This window comes from Lissotriton helveticus, chromosome 10 (genome assembly GCF_964261635.1).
Source record: "Lissotriton helveticus chromosome 10, aLisHel1.1, whole genome shotgun sequence".
Lineage (NCBI taxonomy): Eukaryota > Metazoa > Chordata > Amphibia > Caudata > Salamandridae > Lissotriton > Lissotriton helveticus.
This window is the reverse complement of record NC_136071.1, coordinates 822,701,580-822,724,446: the sequence shown is the minus strand read 5'-3', so window position 1 is coordinate 822,724,446 and position 22,867 is coordinate 822,701,580. Positions and strand designations below refer to the sequence as shown.

The 22,867-nt window shown below is 46.8% G+C and overlaps 1 protein-coding gene across 1 annotated transcript in view; it reads left to right on the top strand.

Annotated features, from left to right (window-relative positions):
- Positions 1–22,867, top strand: part of GAD2 (glutamate decarboxylase 2) — a gene marked incomplete at its 5' end in the record, with an annotated part of 538,013 nt that overhangs the window by 12,839 nt on the left and 502,307 nt on the right. The window contains one exon of the mRNA XM_078662797.1: positions 11,061–11,151. Within this exon, the coding sequence (XP_078518923.1) occupies positions 11,061–11,151 (91 nt within the window). The remainder of the gene's footprint in view (positions 1–11,060; positions 11,152–22,867) is intronic.

Genomic DNA, 22,867 nt, shown 5'->3' with positions numbered 1-22,867 from the left:
CAGGACGTCATTAGAGCAGACGTATCCACCCCAAAGCCCAAAAGCGATTTACTATCAATATGGGGCCTTAAGCCAATTGAGGGACACCACAAGTGTGGAAATTGCATATCATGTGACTCCACAATTGAAGGGTCCGAGTTTGACCATAGGGGAGTCAAATGTAAACATGCCAGTTTCTCTAATTGTAAAACACGAAATGTGGTATACGCGATCATTTGCGATTGCCATAAGATCTATATAGGCAAAACCACTCAACAGGTCAACAGCCGGGTCACCCAACACAGATCAAGAATCAAGAGAAAAGTTGTAAGCGCTCCCATGGTCCAACATTTCCTGGATTTAAACCACAGCGAAATGGACTTTAAATGGACTGTACTCTGGACAATAACGCCAAGTGGCAATAAAGGTCCAATTGATATTGAAGAAACACTTCTTAGGAAAGAGGCATACCTCATTCTAAAATTTAATAGCACACAAAATGGATTAAACTCTCTCTCTGAAGTGTCTAGGCTATAATGCCATAATTGCGTGGGGCTCCACGGGGGGGTGTTGTGACCCCCGTGACTGAAGGGTAGAAAACCGGGGATGTCAGAATAATGCCTTCGTAATCTGCGGTGATTTGGCGCACTCCCATGGAACTACATATCCCAGAACACTAACTGTCCTGGGTTTGCATTTAGTCACTAGGCAACCAGGCTGCCGCCTTCCATAGCGAACGGAGTTAGTGTGAGAGCAAGTCGCGGCAAACAAGGTGAGCGGGACAGAGGGTTGTAGACACATATGCTTCCCGCCACAGGGATACGAACCTAATTCCCTATTTTGTTAACAGTGCGCGACTCGAGAGAACAACACGGGACTTAACACGGGATTCGTCCAAACAAAACAGAACTCGAGTGCAAACGGCTGACAACGGAGCCGGTGGCTCCTTAAGCTCGCGGTGAACGCGAATAAGGTAGGATTGTTTCTACAATCTTTCATACCCAGACAGATTACGATAGAAGCACAATGATAGTAACCCGACCTCCGCCTTCCCCCTAGGTCTGAAAAACTTCACCGCACCATAGGGACGGCCCATACACGGACCAAAAAATAGTGAAAGGTACGTCTTGCAGTGTTTTGGTAGGAGGTTACCGCTGAGCGAGCGTTGAACGCTACTTGGAAATGACAATTTGATTTTAATTACCTTGTAGACGGCAGTTCCAAAGATGCACAAACTCCCATAGGATAACCACAGCTACAACCAAGGTACTATGGGATTTATATGTGGTACACTACTAGCAGTATAAAACAAGGAGGCCATAGTCAATTACACTTACACACTGTTACCTTTCTTTTACATATGTACAGACAGAAAATGACAAAGCCCTGAAGAGAACCCATAACTACTGTTTGGAGTTCGAAACGCGTCGGCATGAAAGGAGATGCAATTCATGATCATTGAAAGCTTTATACTCATGTCATTTGTGCACTGTGATATCTCCTGCTAATGTGATTCTGTCTAATACTGTTCTTAAGAATTTGTCCATTGTTGGTCATTGAGGCTTGTAAAGTTAACCTGCCTTTTTTGAACAGTTCGAAATTGGTACAGTTGTTTTGTATGTCTCACTTTGTGATTTTTTTCATTTGGTTGATGTTGTATTACAGTTGATGTATTTATATGTTACACGTGCAGTGTTCCTTCTCTGTCATGAGATGTTATGATTTTTTCAAAAAAAGAATTGAAAACAAAGGTAAATAAAATACCTAACATATCTAATCAAAGTTGATGTGTTGCCTATAACCAAGGGCTAATGGAATAAGTGGGGCGGCAATTTTTTGTGTCAAAGTGATCAGAGAGTGAGCAGACCAGTTACAGTTGATTAGGAATCTCTGTGAGTGGTTCTGGAGGAAGGACCTAAACTATTCAAGAACAGGGCCATCCAGTCCCATCCTGAGTTTGAGGCATTCAAGAAGTTTTTCATGGTTGACCGTGTCAAAAGCTGAGGATAGATCTAAGGGGATTAAGAAACAGGTTTTGCCTTGATCAAGGGCTTGGAGGGCATCATCCACGATGTGGAGAAGGGTGGTTTCCGTGCTGTGCCCAGGGCTGAATCCAGATTGGAAGTTGTCTAGTAGGTGGAAGTTGGTGATGTATCGGTTCAACTGCTGTTGCATATATTTCTCCAAAACTTTAGCTAGGAGTGGGATATTAGATATAGGTCTAAAGTTGTCAGGGAAAGCAGGACCCTGCGTAGATTTTTTAAGATGGGGATAACTTGGCCGGCTTTCAGATAGTCAGGTATTGACCCTTGTAGAAAAGTAGTACAGGAGCAGCTGGCTGACTACCTGGAATCTAACACTCTCTTGCATGATACTCAATCCGGATTTAGATCCAGATATAGCACAGAGACGGCCCTCCTGGAAGTATCAGAGACCATAAGAGAGAGCGTGGACAGAGACGAGGTGGCCATGCTGGTGCTCCTCGATCTGTCCGCGGCCTTCGACACCGTGTCTCACTCCATACTACTGGACAGGCTCTGTGACATGGGGATACAGGGCACACCACTGGCATGGATAAAATCATTCCTGTCTGGAAGAACGCAACAGGTGTGGTGTCGACCCTACTTGTCGAAAGATAAGAAGCCCTTTGGTTGTGGAGTCCCTCAGGGGTCGGCCCTCAGCCCTCTCTTTTTTAATGTTTACATGTCACCGTTGGCAAGGGTTATCGAGGCCTGTGGAGTCAGAGTGGTCTCTTACGCTGATGATACTCAGCTGATTTTCTCATTTAGAGACCACTCTGACAAAGGACTCGCTAATTTTAAACCCTGCCTCACTAACATTGTCCAATGGATGACATCTAATACGTTAAAATTGAACACCGATAAAACTGAGGTGCTATTTTTAAATCTGAAATCCCCACTGCTGTCTTCCACATGGTGGCCGCCTGAGTTGAACCCTCCCCTTATCCCTGCCAACTCTGCCCGGAACTTGGGGTTTTATATTGACAGCGAACTGTCATGCAAAACACAAATCCAAAAGGTCACCTCTGCCTGTTTTGGCAAATTAAAAATGATTAAAAAAATCTCCCCCTATCTATCCAGGGACTCGATGAGGAAGCTTCTTTCCTTCCCAGTGTAAGAATTGGCTTTTGTAGTCTGGTCTGCCCTGTTCCCATGATGCACTGGGCCAGGGGCAGACTAATTTGCATACAGCCAGGTTCTGAAACTGGGATGGTGCAATGAGCTAAAAAACGGTGTTGGATCTAGCCCTGATCTTTTGACTGGGTGAGAGTACTCTGCTTAATTCAGAGACTCTGTCCATCACCACCACTTGTTGTAAATAGTCTTCCACATGGTGGCCGCCTGAGTTGAACCCTCCCCTTATCCCTGCCAACTCTGCCCGGAACTTGGGGTTTTATATTGACAGCGAACTGTCATGCAAAACACAAATCCAAAAGGTCACCTCTGCCTGTTTTGGCAAATTAAAAATGATTAAAAAAATCTCCCCCTATCTATCCAGGGACTCGATGAGGACTGTCGTGCACGCTCTCATCACTTCACATCTGGACTACTCTAATAGTCTTTATGTAGGGGCTCCTGCATATCTACCTCATCGACTACAGATCGTCCAGAACGCGGCGGCAAGACTGATTTGCCACATCCCCTACCGCCACTCCATTTCCCCGTACTTAAAGAACTTACATTGGCTTCAGATATCTCATCGCATCCAGTTTAAAGCCCTGGTCCTGGCCTTTAGAGCACTTAATGGGAATGGACCAGGCTACCTCAGGAACAGACTGAAGCAGGTCCAATCAGTTCGTTCCCTTAGATCTAACCACCTTCGTCTCTTACTCCCTCCCCGTTTCCACCGCTCCAGAAGAGGAGGCAGAGCTTTTGCGGTGGTTACTGCTAAGCTATGGAACTCCCTGCCTCTTAACCTCAGACTAACTGAATTAGAACCCCAATTTAGGTCCAAATTGAAAACATACCTGTTCTCCAGCTACTAGCCGCCCTGGTCACTACCGTTACTGTCCACAGCGCCGGGACACCCCCGGCGGGGGTAGCCGTGCGCTTAACAAATTCCATAATAATAATAATAGAAGGGAGGTATTGATTATTGCAGTCAAACTGGGAATAATAGATTGAGCAGCAGTGGCTAACCAGTTAGAGGGAAGTGGGTCACTAAAGTGGTTGTTCGGGTTTAAGGAGGGTAGAATTTTTGAGATGGAGTGTTCATCATAAACTTTGAAGTTGGACCAGTACGCTTAGTTTTTGGGTGATGTCGGGGAGCAGCGCGGAGAGAGGGGGCAGATCCGGAAGGGGTTGGGAGTAAGTGGCAGATCTAAGTTTGTTTCCTAGTGCAGTGATTTTTTGGGAGAAGAAGGAGGAGAATTCTTCGCATGATATTAGGGAGTTAGGGGTTTCTTTAGAGTTTTTAGCCAGTTTATTTGATTGGTGTTTGACCATTATGAAGAGCTTGCGAGGACTATTCTCCCATTCTGGTCTGAAGAATTCATTTTTTGAGTTGAGGATGTTTCTATTATAAGCATTTCTGGTCTGGCGGAGAAATTTTGTGTGTGCTTGAAGGGTGCTGTCTCCAGATTCTTTTTGTCTGCTGGAGGGATCTCCTCTCATTGTTGAGGGACCCGTTGAACCAGGGGTTTCTGTCTTTGATTTGGGTCCTTTTTAGTTTTAGTGGAGCAAGATCATCAAGAATGTTAGATATAGTCATGGAGTAATGTTCATTGAGGTTGTTGACCATTGTGAAATGAGGGGGGGGGTTCAGACTTGCAGCGAGCAGCCAGTTCCCTGAGATCAAGGTTCTTGGTGTCTCTAACCCAAAGTTTTGGAATCACAGGTTGCGCTGCCCTTGTCTTGTGGCTGCCAGGTAATAGGTAAGTGATAGCATGGTGATCAGGCCAGTCTCATGGGTCTATAGAGATAAGCTTGACTGCTGACTCCTTAGCGATGATCCAGTCTAGAGTGACACCTTCCGAGTGTGTTAGGAGTGAGCAGGCTTGGGTAAGAGCTTGGTCAGCCAAGAAGTCTTTGATGGCGTTCAGCTGAAGGTCCTTGAGGTCATTCCAGTGCAGATTGAAGTCACCAAGAAAAATGTCTTCGGAGTTGGAGGAAACCTTGGTTGTAATGATTTCCATGTGGTAGTCAGTAAAGGTGTCATTCATGCCTGGGTTGGTAGAAAATGTGCAGACTGCACAGTTGGTGGAATTGCTGCATATGGAAAGAGCAAGGTATTCGCAGGAGTCTGTGGAATCAGCCAGAAGTTCAGTGACGAGGAGGTTAGAGCGGTAGATGCAGGCAATGCATCCCCCTTTTTTTTAAGATTGCTTGTCCAGCCTTGTGATGTTATCGTTGGGAGGGACTAAGAGGTCTCGGCAGGGAGATGAGGATTCATTGAGCCATGATTAGGTCAGGTTTACTAAGTCAAGTTTTTGGCTCAGGATGAGATCGCCGATATCAGCGGCATGCTTAACTGTTGAGGAAGTGAGTGTTCACTGTGTGTGGAGCTCAGAATACTCTATCTGTCTGGCATACCATTTCTTTTGCATTTACCTAAAACACCTCAAATTTTATTTTTTCATCAGTTATCACATCTATATACACGCCCAAACCGCCCTTATCTCTACACACAATATTGTGGAGTTTTTTATCAGTCTGGTGATGGCCATTTTTTGTGTTTTTTTTCTCTTAAAGTTATGGTCTTTTCATTTGATTTTCATTATAGATATACCCCTGATGAAGGCCTCGGCGCCGAAATGCATTGGGAATTGATGTTCGCATCATTGATATTGATTATGCATGTCATAGTACCATAATGGTTACATTGATTGAAGTTTCAAGAAATATTTACATCTTTACATGGATTTATGTTCGATAATAAAAGAAACTTATACTTCGACATTTATATTTGAGAACTTTTTTGATTGAACTTGGCTGTGACCCACAGCATTTACAATCCAGTGCCCAGAAAGACACCTACACGTCTATATAGGTGCTACTTGTTTATTGATTTGATACACTCCTGAACGGGGAGACATTTTCTGGAGCACGGAATACACGTCAGTGTGTGATTTAACCACCAGCAGTGCACGATCGCATCTTTTGTATGTTCATAATCCCAAACTGTGTCAGTCTGGCTTCACTCTTACCATAATGATGTGGCAGGAGGGAACACCGTGAGTGTTGTTCAGAGCACTCTATCTGACATCCCACACCCTGTTGGTCTGGCTGCACTCTTACCATAATGTGGCAGGAGGGCACATTTCTCAACACTATATCTGGCATCCCACAATCTGCTAGCCTTGGTGCACTCTTACCATAGGAGGAAATAAGTGCACATTGTGAGTGGTGTCTAAGGAACTCTGTCTGTCTGGCATCTAACACTCTCACCAGGAGACATCCATTACCATGTGGGCATTGAATCACAATGCCTTTACTTCGCGGGTATTGCAACACAAGTCGTTACAACGACTTGCACTGGATGGCGCTCTAACCTAAGGAATAGTATGATTTACTATACCAGCACCATCCCTACTGTTCTTATTCTGGTGTTGGAATATTCGTTACAAAGTGTTGTAACGACTTGCGTTGTAAAAACTATGATGTAACGTACCGCGATCATTTTGATTGAGTAGTAACGTCACATATTCCTCTTACCATAATATCTGGTGGTAAGGCACACCATGTGTGGCATTCACAATACTATATCTGGCATCCCACACTCTGTCGGTCTGGTGCACTTTTACCATATTATGTCAGGAGAGCACACTATGTGTGGTGTTCAGAGCGCTCTATCTGACATCCCACACCCTGTTGATCTGGCTGCACTCTTACCATAATGACAGAAGGGAACACCGTGTGTGGTGTTCAGAGCGCTCTTTTTGACATTCCACACTTTTAGTCTGGCTGCCCTCTTACAATAATGTGGCCAGAGGGTTCACCCTGTGTCGGTTTCACAGCACTCTATCTGAGATCTCACACTCTGTCAGTCTGGCTGCACTCTTACCATAAGAGGAAAGGAGTGCTGACTGTGAGTGGTGTTCAGGGCACTCTATCTGTTCGACATCCCACACTCTGTTGGTCTGGCTGAACTCTTACCATAATGTGACAGGAGGCAAACTGTGTGCGGCGTTCACAACACCTTATCTGGCATCCCACAATGCTGGTCTCATTGCACTCTTACCATAAGAGGAAAGGAGTGCTCACTGTGAGTGGTGTTCAGAGCACTCTGTCTGTCAGGCATCTAACACTTTGTCAGTCCGGCTGCACTCTTACCATAATGTGGCAGGAGGGCACACAGTGTGTGGTGTTCATAGCACTTTATTTGCCATCCAACTCGCCCAGTCGGGCTGCACTCTTACTACATTATTGCAGGAGGACTCTCCTTGAGTGGTATTCGGAGCACTGTAACTGACATCACACATTCTGTTGGTCTGGCTTCACTCGTACCATAGGATGAAAGGAGTGCTCACCGTGAGTGGTGTTCAGAGCCCTCCATCTGTCTGGCATCCTACACCACGTCAGGCTGCGCTCTTACCACAATGTGGTAGGAGGGCACACCCCGTGTGGTGTTCACTGCACTCTATTTGACATCCCACACTCTGTTGGTCTGGCTGCACTCTTACCTTAAGAGGAAAGGAGTGCTCACCGTGAGTGGTGTTCAGGGCACTCTATCTGTCTAGTATCCCACACTCTGTCAGTCTGGCTGCACTCTTATCATGTGGCAGGAGGGCACACCGTGAGTGGTGTTCAGAGCACGCTCTTTCTCTGCCAGCCTCCACACTCTGCCAGTTTTGCATGTTTGGCAGCATTCTTGCCATAAGAGTAAATGAGTGCCCACCGAGACTGATGCTCAGAGCGCGCTTTATTTCAGCCAAGTGCCATCTCTCGCACTTTGCCGGTTTCCACGGTCTGGCTGCACTCTTAGACAAAAGAGGACATGAGGGCACTCCGGATGTGGTGTACCGAGCACGCTGTGTGTGTGCCAACCGCCACACTCGGCCGTTTTACACGAACTGGCAGCGCTCTGACAATCCGGGGCAGAAGAGCGCGCTCTCTCCAGCACCCTGCCCCCCGCCGGAGGCACTGGTAGCTGGTGCGTGCGGAGGACACGTCTGTGCTCCAGTTAGTGGCCACGGCGTTTTCCTAGCCTCGGGACACGTTGCAGAAATAGAAACCATAAACTATCAAATAACTTAACCCTGTGCCTTATTTGACACCCTTTGAGTCTCAGTCAGAGCACCGGAAGTATCATTAGTCGAACAGCTCGTGTGTCCATCTGCTTCTTCTGCCCTCTTCCACATGTGCAGAAAGTCACCGGGCATGGCGCGATTTCGGCCTACATTTCACACTTGCGCGTGGGGTGCTTTCTCCTACATTTAGAAACCAAGAGGCTTATACAATTGCCTGATCTCCAAAATAAGCTGATTTGCGCAATGAAACGGGCAATTTGGAAACTGCTCGGCCCATTTAACCAATAGGGAGACGAGGAGTGGCTAACGTCGGAAGAAGACTGGGCTGAATTCAGATTTCTGATACCAGCGTCATAAATGTACATACAGTTCATCTAGGAAATAATGTTCTAGGTGGCTACAGTTTAAAAACAAGCACGGATCAAACCCCTCTCCACCCTCACCCCCCCCCCGCCCCCCCCCCCCCCCCCCTAGGCCCATCAGGAATTTTCGTTGTTATTCCACATCTACCATATCCAAACTAACAAGAGCAACAGTCCATAATGCACAGAGAGGCCGAGGGGCTGATACCTTAATAATATGTTTTAAAGTATTCGTTTTTACAACGCAGTTTTCCATTTTAACGCAACGGGCGTACATTCAATTCTGAAGTACATCACATAGATGATTCACTCATCAGCAAATCATGTGCTTGTTAACAAAGTACTTTGCGTGGGCTACTTTCAGTGACCCCAAATTGGTTGACACTTCTCAGCCCCGAAGGCTCCTGTCTCCAACCGCCCGGGGTTTGACGGAGTCCCCGGCGGCCAGTCTTGGTGCCGTGACGTACCACTTTAATTAACCACTGCCTCACCTCCTTTTAATAGAACAAACGCGTTCCTCCTCAGCACAAAATTATCCACCGTGTGCAGCTCCCTGATAAGAGGTCTGCCTGCTGGAAACACGCAAACACGGTTGTTTTCTGTCAGAAGATTTTCCGCCACGGCCTTTTTTCCTTCAATCCTCGTAGACCGAGAATATATATACACAGGGCTTCGAAAAGACAGCTGGTGGAATGGGCATTTTCTCGTTTTTGATGCGCACAATAAACGAATTTATAATAAAACGATTCTAGTTCTCCCGCGTGCACCGAGGAATGTAAATTCGCGTTTAACAGCCTAATGCATTCGTTCGAGCTGGTGGCAGCCAATTTGAGAAATAATATTGTCTATAAACCACGGCTTGGGTGATAAGCCTCCCTCGTGGTCTAATCGACCTATTTTGGATCCCTGCTCATGAATCACCCGCCCCGGCAGTGATCCGGACACGATGTGACGAGTCTAAACTCCCAGCCCGTGGAAGCGCCCTCGGTCCCCCCGTCAGCGGGCGGAGAGATAAGGGGAGCGCTGTCGCTGTCCATGGTACCCGCAGACGGATGGGCCTTGGAGCGGGCAGCGCTCCGGCGGCCCTCCGTCCCCCCGCCCGGGTAATGAGCGGCCATTCATCAGCGCAGATAAACAGGGCTGATCACCTCGGACGGTCCATTACCGGCCGGCGCGAGGGGGGCTGGCGTGGTCGCGAGATAGATTCAGCACCGCACGCGGGTAGAGAGCGGCGAGACGGATCTATTTATAGTCGTTCATGGGTTTGAGGGCGTGGTTACATGTGAAGAATGGGCGAAGTGTACGAAAATGTTTCAGAATAAATGTATCAATGTGTACTTGGCGCTCGGCTGCTATGTGAGACTGCTATTAAGTGTGTACCTTAAAGGGTGTCATGAAATTGGAATATGGGAATTAACGCAGGTATAGACACAATACACATCAATAATCATACTCAAATTTACATAAAACTGCATACAAACAAATACGTAATCACGATATTAACAGTACCCTTTTATTGGTTGTATCTATATGTGTCGACAGAGGCGTATAATTATAGGCATGCATTCTACCCAAGCCCCTCTTATACCTACAGAAGGCACGTGCGCACTCAAACACACACATATAGAACATATTTGAAGGCATTTATTGAATTAAATGCCGCAATATGAAAACCCATGTTTCACAAGGACCTTTGAACTACAGAAACTATTTCACAGGTCCTGTGAAATATAGAAAATATTTAACAGTTTCCTGTGAACTAGTTAATCTGTTCCTGTTAAATATAGAGTTCAACGTCATACTTACCGGGCCAATCAATCAGCACAGCTTTTCTTATGTGTATTATTTAATTAGCATTATATTCATGAAAAGAAAACAATACCTCAACATTCTAATTCAATCAGCTCTTATTGTTTTTTGCACTTTGCAGAAAACCGCTACAAGCTATCTCTCTTCTGCAGCCATAATGCTTTTTTAAAACAAAGGTCAAACTCTACATTGTTACATATATCGTTTTTTTTTTCAATAGACAACTAAACCTTATAATCTAGTTCTTCACTTACTGTCTCTCATAACATTTTCTTGTTTGAAAAAATAACCTTTAAAGTTAACTGCTCCAGAATAAACATTTAAAACACGTATTAGTTAACTTATGTAACGTACTGTTTGAACATCTCATGGTTGGGTTGACGTTTATACTAGGTATTCTGTTTCACTGTTTGTGATGTCCCTGAAATCCTTCATTGGCGACATAGAAATGTGTTATGCTGGAGACCCGTTATGCCCCCATATATGTATATCAAATGTGTGTAAGTTTATACACACTTTCTACTGTTTGTCACATATACAAAAATACAAGCTGTGTACACGGGTACATCCACACACGTTACACAGAGAGGACGATGGTTGTTTTCAATGCCTTTTACCGAAAATTCGTTCTCTAAAAACAATTGCAATCTGTGTTCTATTTAGGTTAAAAGATTTGTAAACCCTGTTTCTTATTTTTTTAGCGCACCCTAGATATTTCAATCAGTTATCAACTGGACTAGACATGGTGGGACTGGCCGCCGATTGGTTGACGTCAACAGCGAACACTAACATGTGAGTACCAACTGCTTCCTTCTTGCATGATGCGCCGTTTCGATCATGGTGCGTGACACCTGTTGGTGTTGGATGTGCGCGTGCGTGAATTCACAGCTGCGGGTCCCAGAGCAGCGAAAATGTGGAAATTTTGCTAGCGAGATAGATTTGTGATTTTTTTTTTAAATGTTGAGTCACAAAGTCCGAGGCGGGAAACCCTTTATTGATGGGAGGTACTGCATGCTTGTCTACTGCTTCATATCCCTCCCTTGACACCTACCCTTCCTTCATAGGGCGAAAGGCGTCTGTGCTTCTTGAACATATTTGAGAGATGTCTTTTGTAGGATGGCAAAGTCACCCTGCGTTCAGGAAATGGCCTGCGTTACCTATGATTTCCGCAAGGTTGAAAGTGGGTGTTTCCCAACCGTACTGGCATGCCTGCAACTCCTGTTTATGGTTATGCCACGATTGTGGACGAAAACGGCATTTAAGAGGCCGCGTGCTATGAAGATATTCAGAACATTTCTATTACATTGGTGAATTACGGAGAGTGTTTTGTCGGATTCCAAATCCCAAATATCAGGTCTATTTTGGCATACTATGGAGTTTGGTGACCCACCTGCCCCCTCCACCTTTCATGTGCGAGACGTTCTTTGACAATATGTAGTGCACCTTAAAGTTACACTCGCCATGTTGTGCAGCAGAAACACACCACTGGTAATTAGGTGTGTCTCATCAGTACGAAGTAATCCATGCATAATGTTGAATTTTGGCACTGTTTGCTGTTTGCGTCTAGGAGACGTCCAGAAAAGTAACATATATACATATACAAAGTTGTCCATCGACGTGTGTTTGAGATGTCTTTACAGCTGACTTGACAAGCTGGTAGGTCAATGAGCCTGCTGCAGAGATATGCTCATCATAATCAGCCGGTCACATGTTTATCTCATTGCTCCATTCTGCTTTCATTGTACATGGCTAACATTACATGTCTAAATAAAGGCGTGAGTTCACGTGTGCTTGAGAACTTTTCACAGCTAGCATGGTAGTTCTGTGGGTTAATGCATTTGCTGAAGAGATATGTTCAAACGAGAGGTTGAAGGTTGGATTGAACCCTTTGTTCTGACTTGGTAACAAACATATACCATTTGTATAATAATAATGACTACTGCAGTCTTAAGTGGCAAGTCCCTGTGCAGGCAGTGGGTGTTCTGAGGCTTTAGGGCAGATTTTTTAAAAAAATCTGTTGAGTTTTGTAGATCATCAGTAGGGTTAAAAGAAACTCAAGTGTTGCTCTTTCTCTCATTATCTCTGTCGTAATTGATACTTCCTGCCATTATTTTTGGCTAATCTTCTATTGGCGATCCTGGGACCACTTTTCTGGACGAAAAAACAGAATGGATCCTTTTGACCTGGCCACTGATCAACCAAATTAAAATATATCAATTTACTTGAAAGGAACATCTGAGTGAGTGCAACACTGTCTCAATGTTTAATACTTTTATTCCCTGTTTCTGCCCTCCTCACTGGAAAAAGATCATAGCCATGGGCAACTCGATGGGATGTTTTTGTTGTCATGGAAACTGGTGATCTCACCAGCTATCAGCCCTGTTGAGATAGATGACCACATTACCTTCTTTAAGCTAGTTTTAGACCTTTTAAGTCTAGAGAAAGCCACACAATATTCACAATTTTGAGCTAGCGAGTCAAAGACTTCCAAAGACTGCATTGTGTTTACATTATGACACCAAGATTTGGGGTGTGTTAGTTCTCGCTCCTTACCCGGGGAGCTGACTGCCTAAGTTACATGAAGCTAAAAAAGCCAGATAGACTCGCACCATCAGATTGGTTAAATGCTTTAATTAATTAATTTCAGCCACTGGCAATTACTTAGGCCACATTTCTGTTCATTATTTTTTTGTCCACTATACAACTCCAGACAGAGACCAGCACATGTAAATCAGTCATAGTTCTGCTCCATTAAGAAGCTCAGTGGAACCAACCTGGTCCGCTCCAGACAGAAACTCGCGCAAACCCAAGAGCACTTTCTGCCTATTGGCCCTCGTCACTTATGTGCATCTTGAGTCCAATGGCACAATGAGCTATAGATCTATGGTTGGTCATATCCATTGCTCTTAGGGCACCTCACAAAGAAAAACAAACTAGAGATAGGTCAGCTTGAAATAATGTCATGCACTGGAAATACTTAGGCAACATTCTAGACCATTTTTCTCTCCGCTATGCCACTCTAGAAAGAGCAGCCACATGAAAGTTAGGTGTGGTCCTACTTCAGTATCCATAATCTAGCCCAAACTGACAAGCTTGGTCCGCTTGTGATGGGAACCAACGCAACCTCAGACTATTTTCAGCCTTTTGGGCATTATCTTTGAGGTTCCATGAAAGGTTGTTTATGTTATTGAAAGGATGTGTCAGTAACCAGGCTATACAGAGAGAGGGTGGGTAGAGAATGGCGGCAGGAAGGGAAGTTGAGTGCAATGTGCTTGATAGAAAGACAGGAAATGTATAGTGTTCACTATTTAATTGCCATCCAATTCACAAGAAGACTGCACCACCCCTGTAGGAGAGTAGGGTCTGCTATCCTATGGTCACCCCAAATTTTTGCTTTTTGCTGCACTGGTTTATGACTTAATGTGGCTGTGGGCCAACTAATCAGACCCACAGCCTGCTGTTCTCTCTCTAAATTGTAACCCATGCACCTTAGGTGCATAACAACATTGGAACTGGTTCACCTTATTGGCCCCTGTAACAGTGTACCCAGGTACCCAGGGCATAGGTGCTTCCAAGGCCTACCAGGGGCTGCAGCATGTATTGTGCCACCCCTGGCCTGGCCTCCACATTTGACACAACTGGCTGATCACTCAGCTGGGGTAAGTCGGTGTAACCACCCCTTACTTAGGTGTAGTATGCCTATACCTAACCTAAAATGGACACATATGTTCCTATCAGTCACTCCTATGGAAGGCCTCATCAATCCTGGAGGCAGAGTGCTTGGAAATATGTGAGATGGTGCTCTGGCATGAGCTGAGCCTGTCTGCAGCTTTCGGAACCATGTCCTTTAGCTGTTTCATGATACTGCCATACCATTTACTCTTAAGTGCATTATAATCCTCGCGGTTAAATGCTATCTTTGGTTTGGCTTTATCAAAACCTGTCGAGTAAGGTGTCATACGAATTGGAATACTACCCCCTCGCCAGTTCTGGTGACGGGGGTAGCATTCCACCCTTCTAGAGGGACACGACAGGTACCTAACCTGAACCCCGGTTAAAGTTAAACTGAGCCTTAGCATCACAAAATGGATGCTGCCACCACAGACACAAGTCTGACCTCCTGTTGCTGGGAGTCCTTCCAGCGAGGGCAGCTTGGACAAAGAGTTTCCTGCCTTGGGAGGTGCTAGCACCACCCCAGACAGGATTTTGTGTATTGGGTAGGACAGGGCTGAATAGAATCAGACATGCCTGGGGCACACAAGGTGTCCCTGTGCATAGGCCAGTTCAAACCGGTGCTGGGGCCTTCCAGCCCCAGTCCTGGCGCGAAACTGGACAAAGGAAAGGGGGTGTAACCACTCCCCTTCCTGGTCCCACCCAGAGGAGGGACCTAGTAGGTGATCCGGCCCCCCAGATTCGAATAAGAGTGGGAGCTGTGTCCTGAGACTTTAGATCATCCTGAATCAACTTGAAACTAAGAAGACGACTGGACTTCGACATTCTGCTGCACAGAAGACTGAAGAGAATCTCCCTTGTGGCCTAGGAGTGGCCACCCTGTGAACACAGGCACCATCCAGCAACTCGATGTCTGCTTTGCCGCCGCCTCCCGCCGGAGCCCAAGCCCAGAGCCTGACAAGACCCAGACTCCCAGACTTCTCACAGCCTGATCCACAGTCCCTGCAAAGAAGGGACCCGTGGAGGCACCGAGAGACGTGGGACCGGACCTCTTGAAAGACCCCTGAGAAGCTGACTGCGCAGCACCCGAGGCCCCCTCGATGCTGTGCTTTAGGGTTTGAGAAGCCCCAACCTCGAGCAGCCCTTGCACTGAAGATCAGCCCCCCAACATCTCCACGATCTGCGTGGGGCCCTTTTGCACTGTGCCACTCGATGCGCCATCCTGGCCAATTGCCGCGTGGCTAGCGGCCATCTTGGCGGCGAAAACGACAAACTACACCACTGGTCTGGTTGCTCTAAACTGGCCCTTGCTTCCCTAAAAAGGAGCACCCTCTCTGACCTTGCTGGTCCGAGCGAGAAGCTCGAATCACCTCCTGCGTGGCTTGCTTTAGCCAAGGCCTGTTTGCTTCAATCAAGTTGCTGACACCGCCATCAGCGAGAACCTACGTGGGACAGCTCGTGACCGAATCCTGGACGTCCTTGACCTCTTCGTGTCCACGTGGCTGCAGAGACAATCTTCACGACATCACCTGTTTGCGCCCGACATCGCCTGGTTCCACGGTAGTCACTGGCTAGTGACTTTGAACATTATCCCCTCTGCTTTCAGGTCTTCACATCTTCAGATCCACCCTTGGATCCACCGGAACTCTTCACATCGAGCCGCCTGCAGCATCTTCAGCTCCAAGCACCATCGACCTGCGTGACGAAACCCGACACTACTTCGACCCTGTGCACCCGCTCCTGTGGGTGAGGTAACTCAGCAACGCCGGTGTTCCCACACTGGTATACACCTCTAGTGTCTGTGTCTAAAGTTTCATCCCTCTAGGTCACTCGGAAGGTTCCTTAATAACTAACTTTGTAACTTTTACGCACCGTTGACATTGCATTGGTATTGCGTGCACTTTCCGCACTGCACCCGAGTCCCGCGGGCCTTTCCCGACTTCTTCACTGCTAGTCCCGAACAGCTCCAGCGATTCCCCAGGCCCTAGGCCTCTTCACTTTCCCCATAGTGGTCCTTATACCACTATTTTAGTATATGGTTTAGGTGGCCCCTAGGGCTCATCTATAATTGTGCAACTTTTGTATATTTAAACTGTGTTTTGTTTTAACGCATTTGCTTCTGTGCTCATAAAGAGTATCAGGGTTATTTGTAGAAATAAATCTATATATATTTTCAATATATATCTGTGTGGTGTCCTTTCATTTGGTATTCAAGGGATTGTATATGGTAAAACAGCTTGCTTCACATGCCTTTACAGAGTTTAGCCTAAGACTGCCTAGGATAGCTTGTCTATAAGGTTGACTTTACAACCTGCACCATAAGGGTTCTTGGCATGGTACAAGGTGATCACAAGAACTATGGGGGCATCATTTACCAGGCCAACTTCTCACATTGGTGAGCAGCGGATTGGGATTTGAGCTTGCTGTTGTTTTATCATTACAATCTTTGAAAGTATCATTTGAAAGATCATACAGGTACCTGATAGGTACACTAAAACAAGACTAGTATACTTAAGTTCTACTGAACTTAGTTGTTGTAGAGGATAGGGAGTAGCACACCCTGACTACAACTACTAGATAGGTTTGGTAGGATAACACAAGTGTAGGTAGATTGCAACACATCCACCACACTAGAGCAATGTCTGGAGCAGAGGGATCCACTGGACCCATCTCTGTTGAGAGTGACCCTCCCAGGGCACCATCCAAATTTGCTATCTTTCCTTTTAAGGAACCGAGGCAACTGTGTTCCATGAGAGGAATCAAAACAGGTCCTACTCCTACAGCAGGACACATCAGAGAGCTTTTAGACCAGTCTGAAGCTCTAAAAAACTCTAAACCAGGCTCCTCAGGGACTGGTGATGGAGGTTCTCCTTCTGAAGAAGAAAACACTGATGCCCCTGCCCCTGTTATCCACATAGATGATAAGACCAGATCACTGGAGATACTCAGCCAGAGGATGAGGAAGAAGAGGAGGAGGAGGAGGAAGAAAGTGGGTCTGATGATGAGAGAAATAGCCAGGTGTTAGTCAGCAGGCTTAACCAGGCTAACTTAAGCTTATTTGGGACTGAAGGTGGGTCCAACCCCTTCAGACCCCCAAATGGACTTAACCAGGAGCATAGGAGGAGGAGGAATCACTCAGGTGAATCCAATACTTCCCATGTTTCTAGAGGTTCTCATGGCAACTCCAGAAGGGAGATGACTAGCCCTCAGAGAAGGGAACATGAGGCCAAAATGAGAGAGGCTGAACTTAGGATCCAGAAGCAAGAATTAGAAGTTGCCCTGGTCAGAGAGAAACTTGCTAGAGCAAGACAGCCTAGAGAGAGTGGATTAGGATCCACTGGTGGCAGCACTATCCCTAAGGATAAAGACAGGTCCTATGACAATAGAAACCTGAGTAAGATTGTGCCCCCTTACAAGAGTGGGGATGACATCCACAAATGGATGACTGCACTTGAGAGAGCTTGCAAAGTACAGCAGGTCCCTCAGGAGCAGTGGGCAGCAATCTTGTGGCTCTCCTTTGAAGGTAGAGGCCGAGACAGACTCCTCACAGTTAGTGATGGGGATTCTAGAAACTACCTGGTCCTGAAGAGTGCTCTGATTGATGGGTTAGGCTTAACCCCTGAACAGTACAGGTTAATGTTCAGAGATACCCAGAAGACACAGACTCAGGACTGGTCTGAATTTGTTGAATGTGCCACTAAGGCTCTGGAGGGCTGGTTACTGGGAAGTAAGGTTACAAACTATGAAGGATTGTATAATTTGCTTATGAGAGAACAGATTTTAAATAACTGTCAGAACCAGCAGTTGCATCAACATTTGGTTGACTCAGATCTAACCTCTCCCCAAGAATTGGGAAAGAGGGCAGACAAATGGGTTAGAACCAGAGTTAAGCAAAAGAACCAGAACCAGAACCAGGGTGGTGACCAAAAGAAAACAGACCAGAAGGGTGGGGAGCAGAAAGCTAAAGACCAGAAGTCTTCAACAGGGCCCCAAATTAATACTGAGGGTGGGTCCCAAACTTCCAAGAAGAAGAAGAAAGAAGGTCAAAGAAAACCCTGGTGTAGCTTTTTGCAAAAACACCACTCACTGGACAAGTGATTGTAAAAAGGGTGGAGCCCCCAACACTGCAGCCCCTAAGGCACCTGCACCCACTAGTACAGTTGGCAGTGTTGGTCCACAGACTAAGGGGGTAGTGGGTATCACCTTGGGAACTGATGGAGATTCTGGCCTAGTCAGAACTCCTACACAGGCTGTTCTGATTTGTGATGGGGAGATTGATTTTTCCCCTACTATCAGTCCCAATAATTTGGGCAAGTACAAACAGACACCTTTAATTAATGAAAAAGTGGCTCAAGCATACAGGGACACATGTGCCAGTGTCACTATGGTGACGCCTAGCTTTGTGGACCCTGGACAGTACATACCAGGTGATAATTACCTGGTGACCAATGCCAGCAATGTCACTACTACACATAGTGTGGCAATTGTTAACTTTTCCTGAGGAGGGGTAACTGGCCTAAAAAGAGTTGTGGTTAGTGCTGATCTCCCAGTAGAATGTTTGTTGGGCAATGACCTGGAGAGCTCTCTATGGTCAGAAGTTGAGTACAGGACTCATGCAGAGATGTTAGGGATATTATCACATGTCCTTGCTGTGACCAGGTCACAGGCCAAAAAGTGCCTCTCTGAACCTCAGGTTTTGGATCCTGGAATAATGGACCAAGTACCTCCCAAGACAAGGAACAGGAGGGTAAAGGCTGTGCCTTCCCAAATGCCTACAAGTGAGGATCAGTCTTCACAGGAAGATGATTCTGAGACCCCTGAAGGAACTGTCCCTATAGAGCTTGAACCTGATCAGGTTGAGTTTCTGGGAACAGGGGGACCTTCTAGGGCAGACTTGGGGCAGGCTCAGTTATCCTGTCCTTCTCTTGAACCCCTCAGACAGCAGGCTGCTGCTGAGGCTGCTGGGAATGCTCAAGGTACCCATAAGGTTTATTGGGATGATGGGCTCCTTTATTCAGAGGGTAGAGACCCCAAGCCTGGTACAACCAGGAGGTTGGTCATACCTCTGCAATTTAGGGGCTTCCTTCTTACCTTGGCACACGATATTCCCTTAGCAGGACACCTAGGCCAGAACAAAACATGGGACAGACTTGTCTGTCACTTTCACTGGCCTCACATGTCAGAAGATACAAAGGAGTTTTGTCGCTCCTGTGTAACCTGCCAAGCAAGTGGCAAAGCAGGTGGTACCACAAAGGCCCCCCTAATACCACTACCTGTGGTGGGGGTGCCCTTTGAAAGGGTAGGGATTGACATTGTTGGACCAATGGATCCCCCTACAGCATCTGGGCACAGATTCATACTGGTGGTGGTGGACCATGCCACCAGGTACCCAGAGGCAATTCCACTTAGGACCACAACAGCTCCTGTTGTGGCCAGGGCCTTACTTGGAGTCTTCTCCAGAGTGGGGTTTCCTAAGGAGGTAGTATCTGATAGAGGTGCAAACTTCATGTCAGGTTACTTGACAGCTATGTGGAAGGAATGTGGTGTCAACTACAAATTCACCACTCCCTATCATCCACAATGCAATGGGCTTGTTGAAAGATTTAACAAGACCCTAAAGGGCATGATCAAAGGATTACCTGAAAAGCTCAGGCGAAGATGGGATATCCTTCTGCCCTGCCTTCTGTTTGCTTACAGAGAGGTCCCACAAAAGGGGGTTGGCTTCAGCCCCTTTGAATTGTTGTTTGGGCACCCTGTAAGAGGACCCCTATGTCTGGTGAGGGAAGGATGGGAGTTACCTCTCAAAAAGCCCAAGCAAGACATAGTGGACTATGTACTTGGTCTCCGCTCCAGGATGGCTGAGTATATGGAGAAGGCATCCAAAAACCTTGAGGCTAGCCAGGAATTACAGAAAGACTGGCATGACCAAAAGGCTGTCCTGACTGAGTACCAGCCTGGACAGAAGGTATGGGTGTTGGAGCCAGTGGCCCCAGCAGCACTCCAAGACAAATGGTCTGGACCCCATACAATCCTTGAGAAAAAGGGAGAGGTTACCTACTTGGTGGACCTTGGAACTCCCAGGAGCCCCCACAGGGTGCTCCATGTTAACAGGCTGAAAGCATATGTTAACAGGAGAGACATGGGCTTGCTCATGGCTACAGATGAGGGGCAGGAGGAAGAGAGTGACCCTCTCCCAGACCTGCTGACTCAGAATCCTGAGGATGGCTCAGTTGATGGTGTGGCCTTAGATGGCAGCCTCACTGAACATCAGCAACATGACTGTAGACAGGTTTTGCAGTCATATCGACATATGTTCTCCCTGGCACCCAGTCAGACTAACTGGTGTACCCATGTGGTGGACACTGGTGATAGTCTTCCTGTGAAGAACAAAATTTACAGGCAGCCTGACCATGTCAGAGACTGTATCAAGGCTGAGGTGCAAAAGATGCTGGAGTTAGGTGTCATTGAGCCTTCAGAGAGCCCCTGGGCTAGCCCAGTGGTTCTGGTCCCCAAACCTCACACCAAAGATGGAAAGAGAGAGATGAGGTTCTGTGTGGATTACAGAGGACTCAATGCTGTCACCAGGACAGATGCACACCCAATTCCAAGGGCAGATGAGCTCATAGACAAATTGGCTTCTGCCAAGTATTTGAGCACATTTGACTTGACAGCTGGCTACTGGCAAATCAAGTTAGCTGAGGAGTCTAAAGCCAAAACAGCATTTTCTACCCCCAGTGGACATTATCAGTTTGTGGTGATGCCCTTTGGTTTGAAAAATGCCCCTGCCACCTTCCAAAGGTTGGTGAATCAAGTCCTTACTGGGTTGGATGCCTTTTGTGCAGCATATCTGGACGATATTGCTGTCTTTAGCTCCACCTGGGAGGATCACCTGGTCCACCTGAAGGAAGTGCTAGAGGCTCTGCAAAAGGCAGGTCTCACTATCAAGGCAACCAAGTGCCAGATAGGGCAGAGTAAGGTTGTATACTTGGGCCACCTTGTGGGTGGAGGCCAAGTTCAACCACTGGAGAGTAAGATTCAGACCATAAAGGACTGGACTCCTCCAACTACCCAGACTCAGGTCAGAGCTTTCTTGGGCCTGACTGGGTACTACAGGAAGTTTGTTAAGAACTATGGGTCCATTGTGACTCCTCTTAATGATCTGACATCCAAGAAGATGCCCAAAAAGGTTCAGTGGACAGAATACTGTCAAAAGGCATTTGATGACCTGAAGAAGGCCATGTGCTCTGCACCTATCCTGAAGAGTCCTGACTACTCAAGAGAGTTTATTGTCCAAACAGATGCTTCTGAGTTGGGAGTGGGAGCTGTGCTTTCACAACTTAATGTAGATGGTCAAGACCAGCCCATTGCTTTCATCAGCAGAAGGCTGACCCCCAGAGAGAAACGTTGGTCAGCCATTGAGAGGGAGGCCTTTGCTGTGGTGGGGGCCCTGAAGAAGTTGAGACCATACTTGTTTGGCACTCACTTCAAGATTCAGACCGACCATAAGCCCCTCTTATGGCTTAATCAGATGAAGGGTGAAAACCCCAAACTGCTCAGGTGGTCCATTTCCCTACAGGGGATGGACTTTACAGTGGAGCACCGCCCAGGGACTGACCATGGTAATGCAGATGGTCTCTCCAGGTACTTCCACTTAGAACATGAAGACACAACTGGTCAAGGTTAGTCTAATGTCCCTGCGTTGGGGGGGGGGGGTTGTGTAGGAGAGTAGGGTCTGCTATCCTATGGTCACCCCAATTTTTTGCTTTTTGCTGCACTGATTTATGACTTAATGTGGCTGTGGGCCTACTAATCAGACCCACAGCCTGCTGTTCTCTCTCTAAATTGTAACCCATGCACCTTAGGTGCATAACAACATTGGAACTGGTTCACCTTATTGGCCCCTGTAACAGTGTACCCAGGTACCCAGGGCATAGGTGCTTCCAAGGCCTACCAGGGGCTGCAGCATGTATTGTGCCACCCCTGGCCTGGCCTCCACATTTGACACAACTGGCTGATTACTCAGCTGGGGTAAGTCGGTGTAACCACCCCTTACTTAGGTGTAGTATGCCTATACCTAACCTAAAATGGACACATATGTTCCTATCAGTCACTCCTATGGAAGGCCTCATCAATCCTGGAGGCAGAGTGCTTGGAAGTATGTGAGATGGTGCTCTGGCATGAGCTGAGCCTGTCTGCAGCTTTCGGAACCATGTCCTTTAGCTGTTTCATGATACTGCCATACCATATACTCTTAAGTGCATTATAATCCTCGCGGTTAAATGCTATCTTTGGTTTGGCTTTATCAAAACCTGTCGAGTAAGGTGTCATATGAATTGGAATACTACCCCCTCGCCAGTTCTGGCGACGGGGGTAGCATTCCACCCTTCTAGAGGAACACGACAGGTACCTAACCTGAACCCCGGTTAAAGTTAAACTGAGCCTTAGCATCACAAAATGGATGCTGCCACCACAGACACAAGTCTGACCTCCTGTTGCTGGGAGTCCTTCCAGCGAGGGCAGCTTGGACAAAGGGTTTCCTGCCTTGGGAGGTGCTAGCACCACCCCAGACAGGATTTTGTGTCTTGGGTAGGACAGGGCTGAATAGAATCAGACATGCCTGGGGCACACAAGGTGTCCCTGTGCATAGGCCAGTTCAAACCGGTGCTGGGGCCTTCCAGCCCCAGTCCTGGCATGAAACTGGACAAAGGAAAGGGGGTGTAACCACTCCCCTTCCTGGTCCCACCTAGAGGAGGGACCTAGTAGGTGATCCGGCCCCCCAGATTCGAATAAGAGTGGGAGCTGTGTCCTGAGACTTCAGATCATCCTGAATCAACTT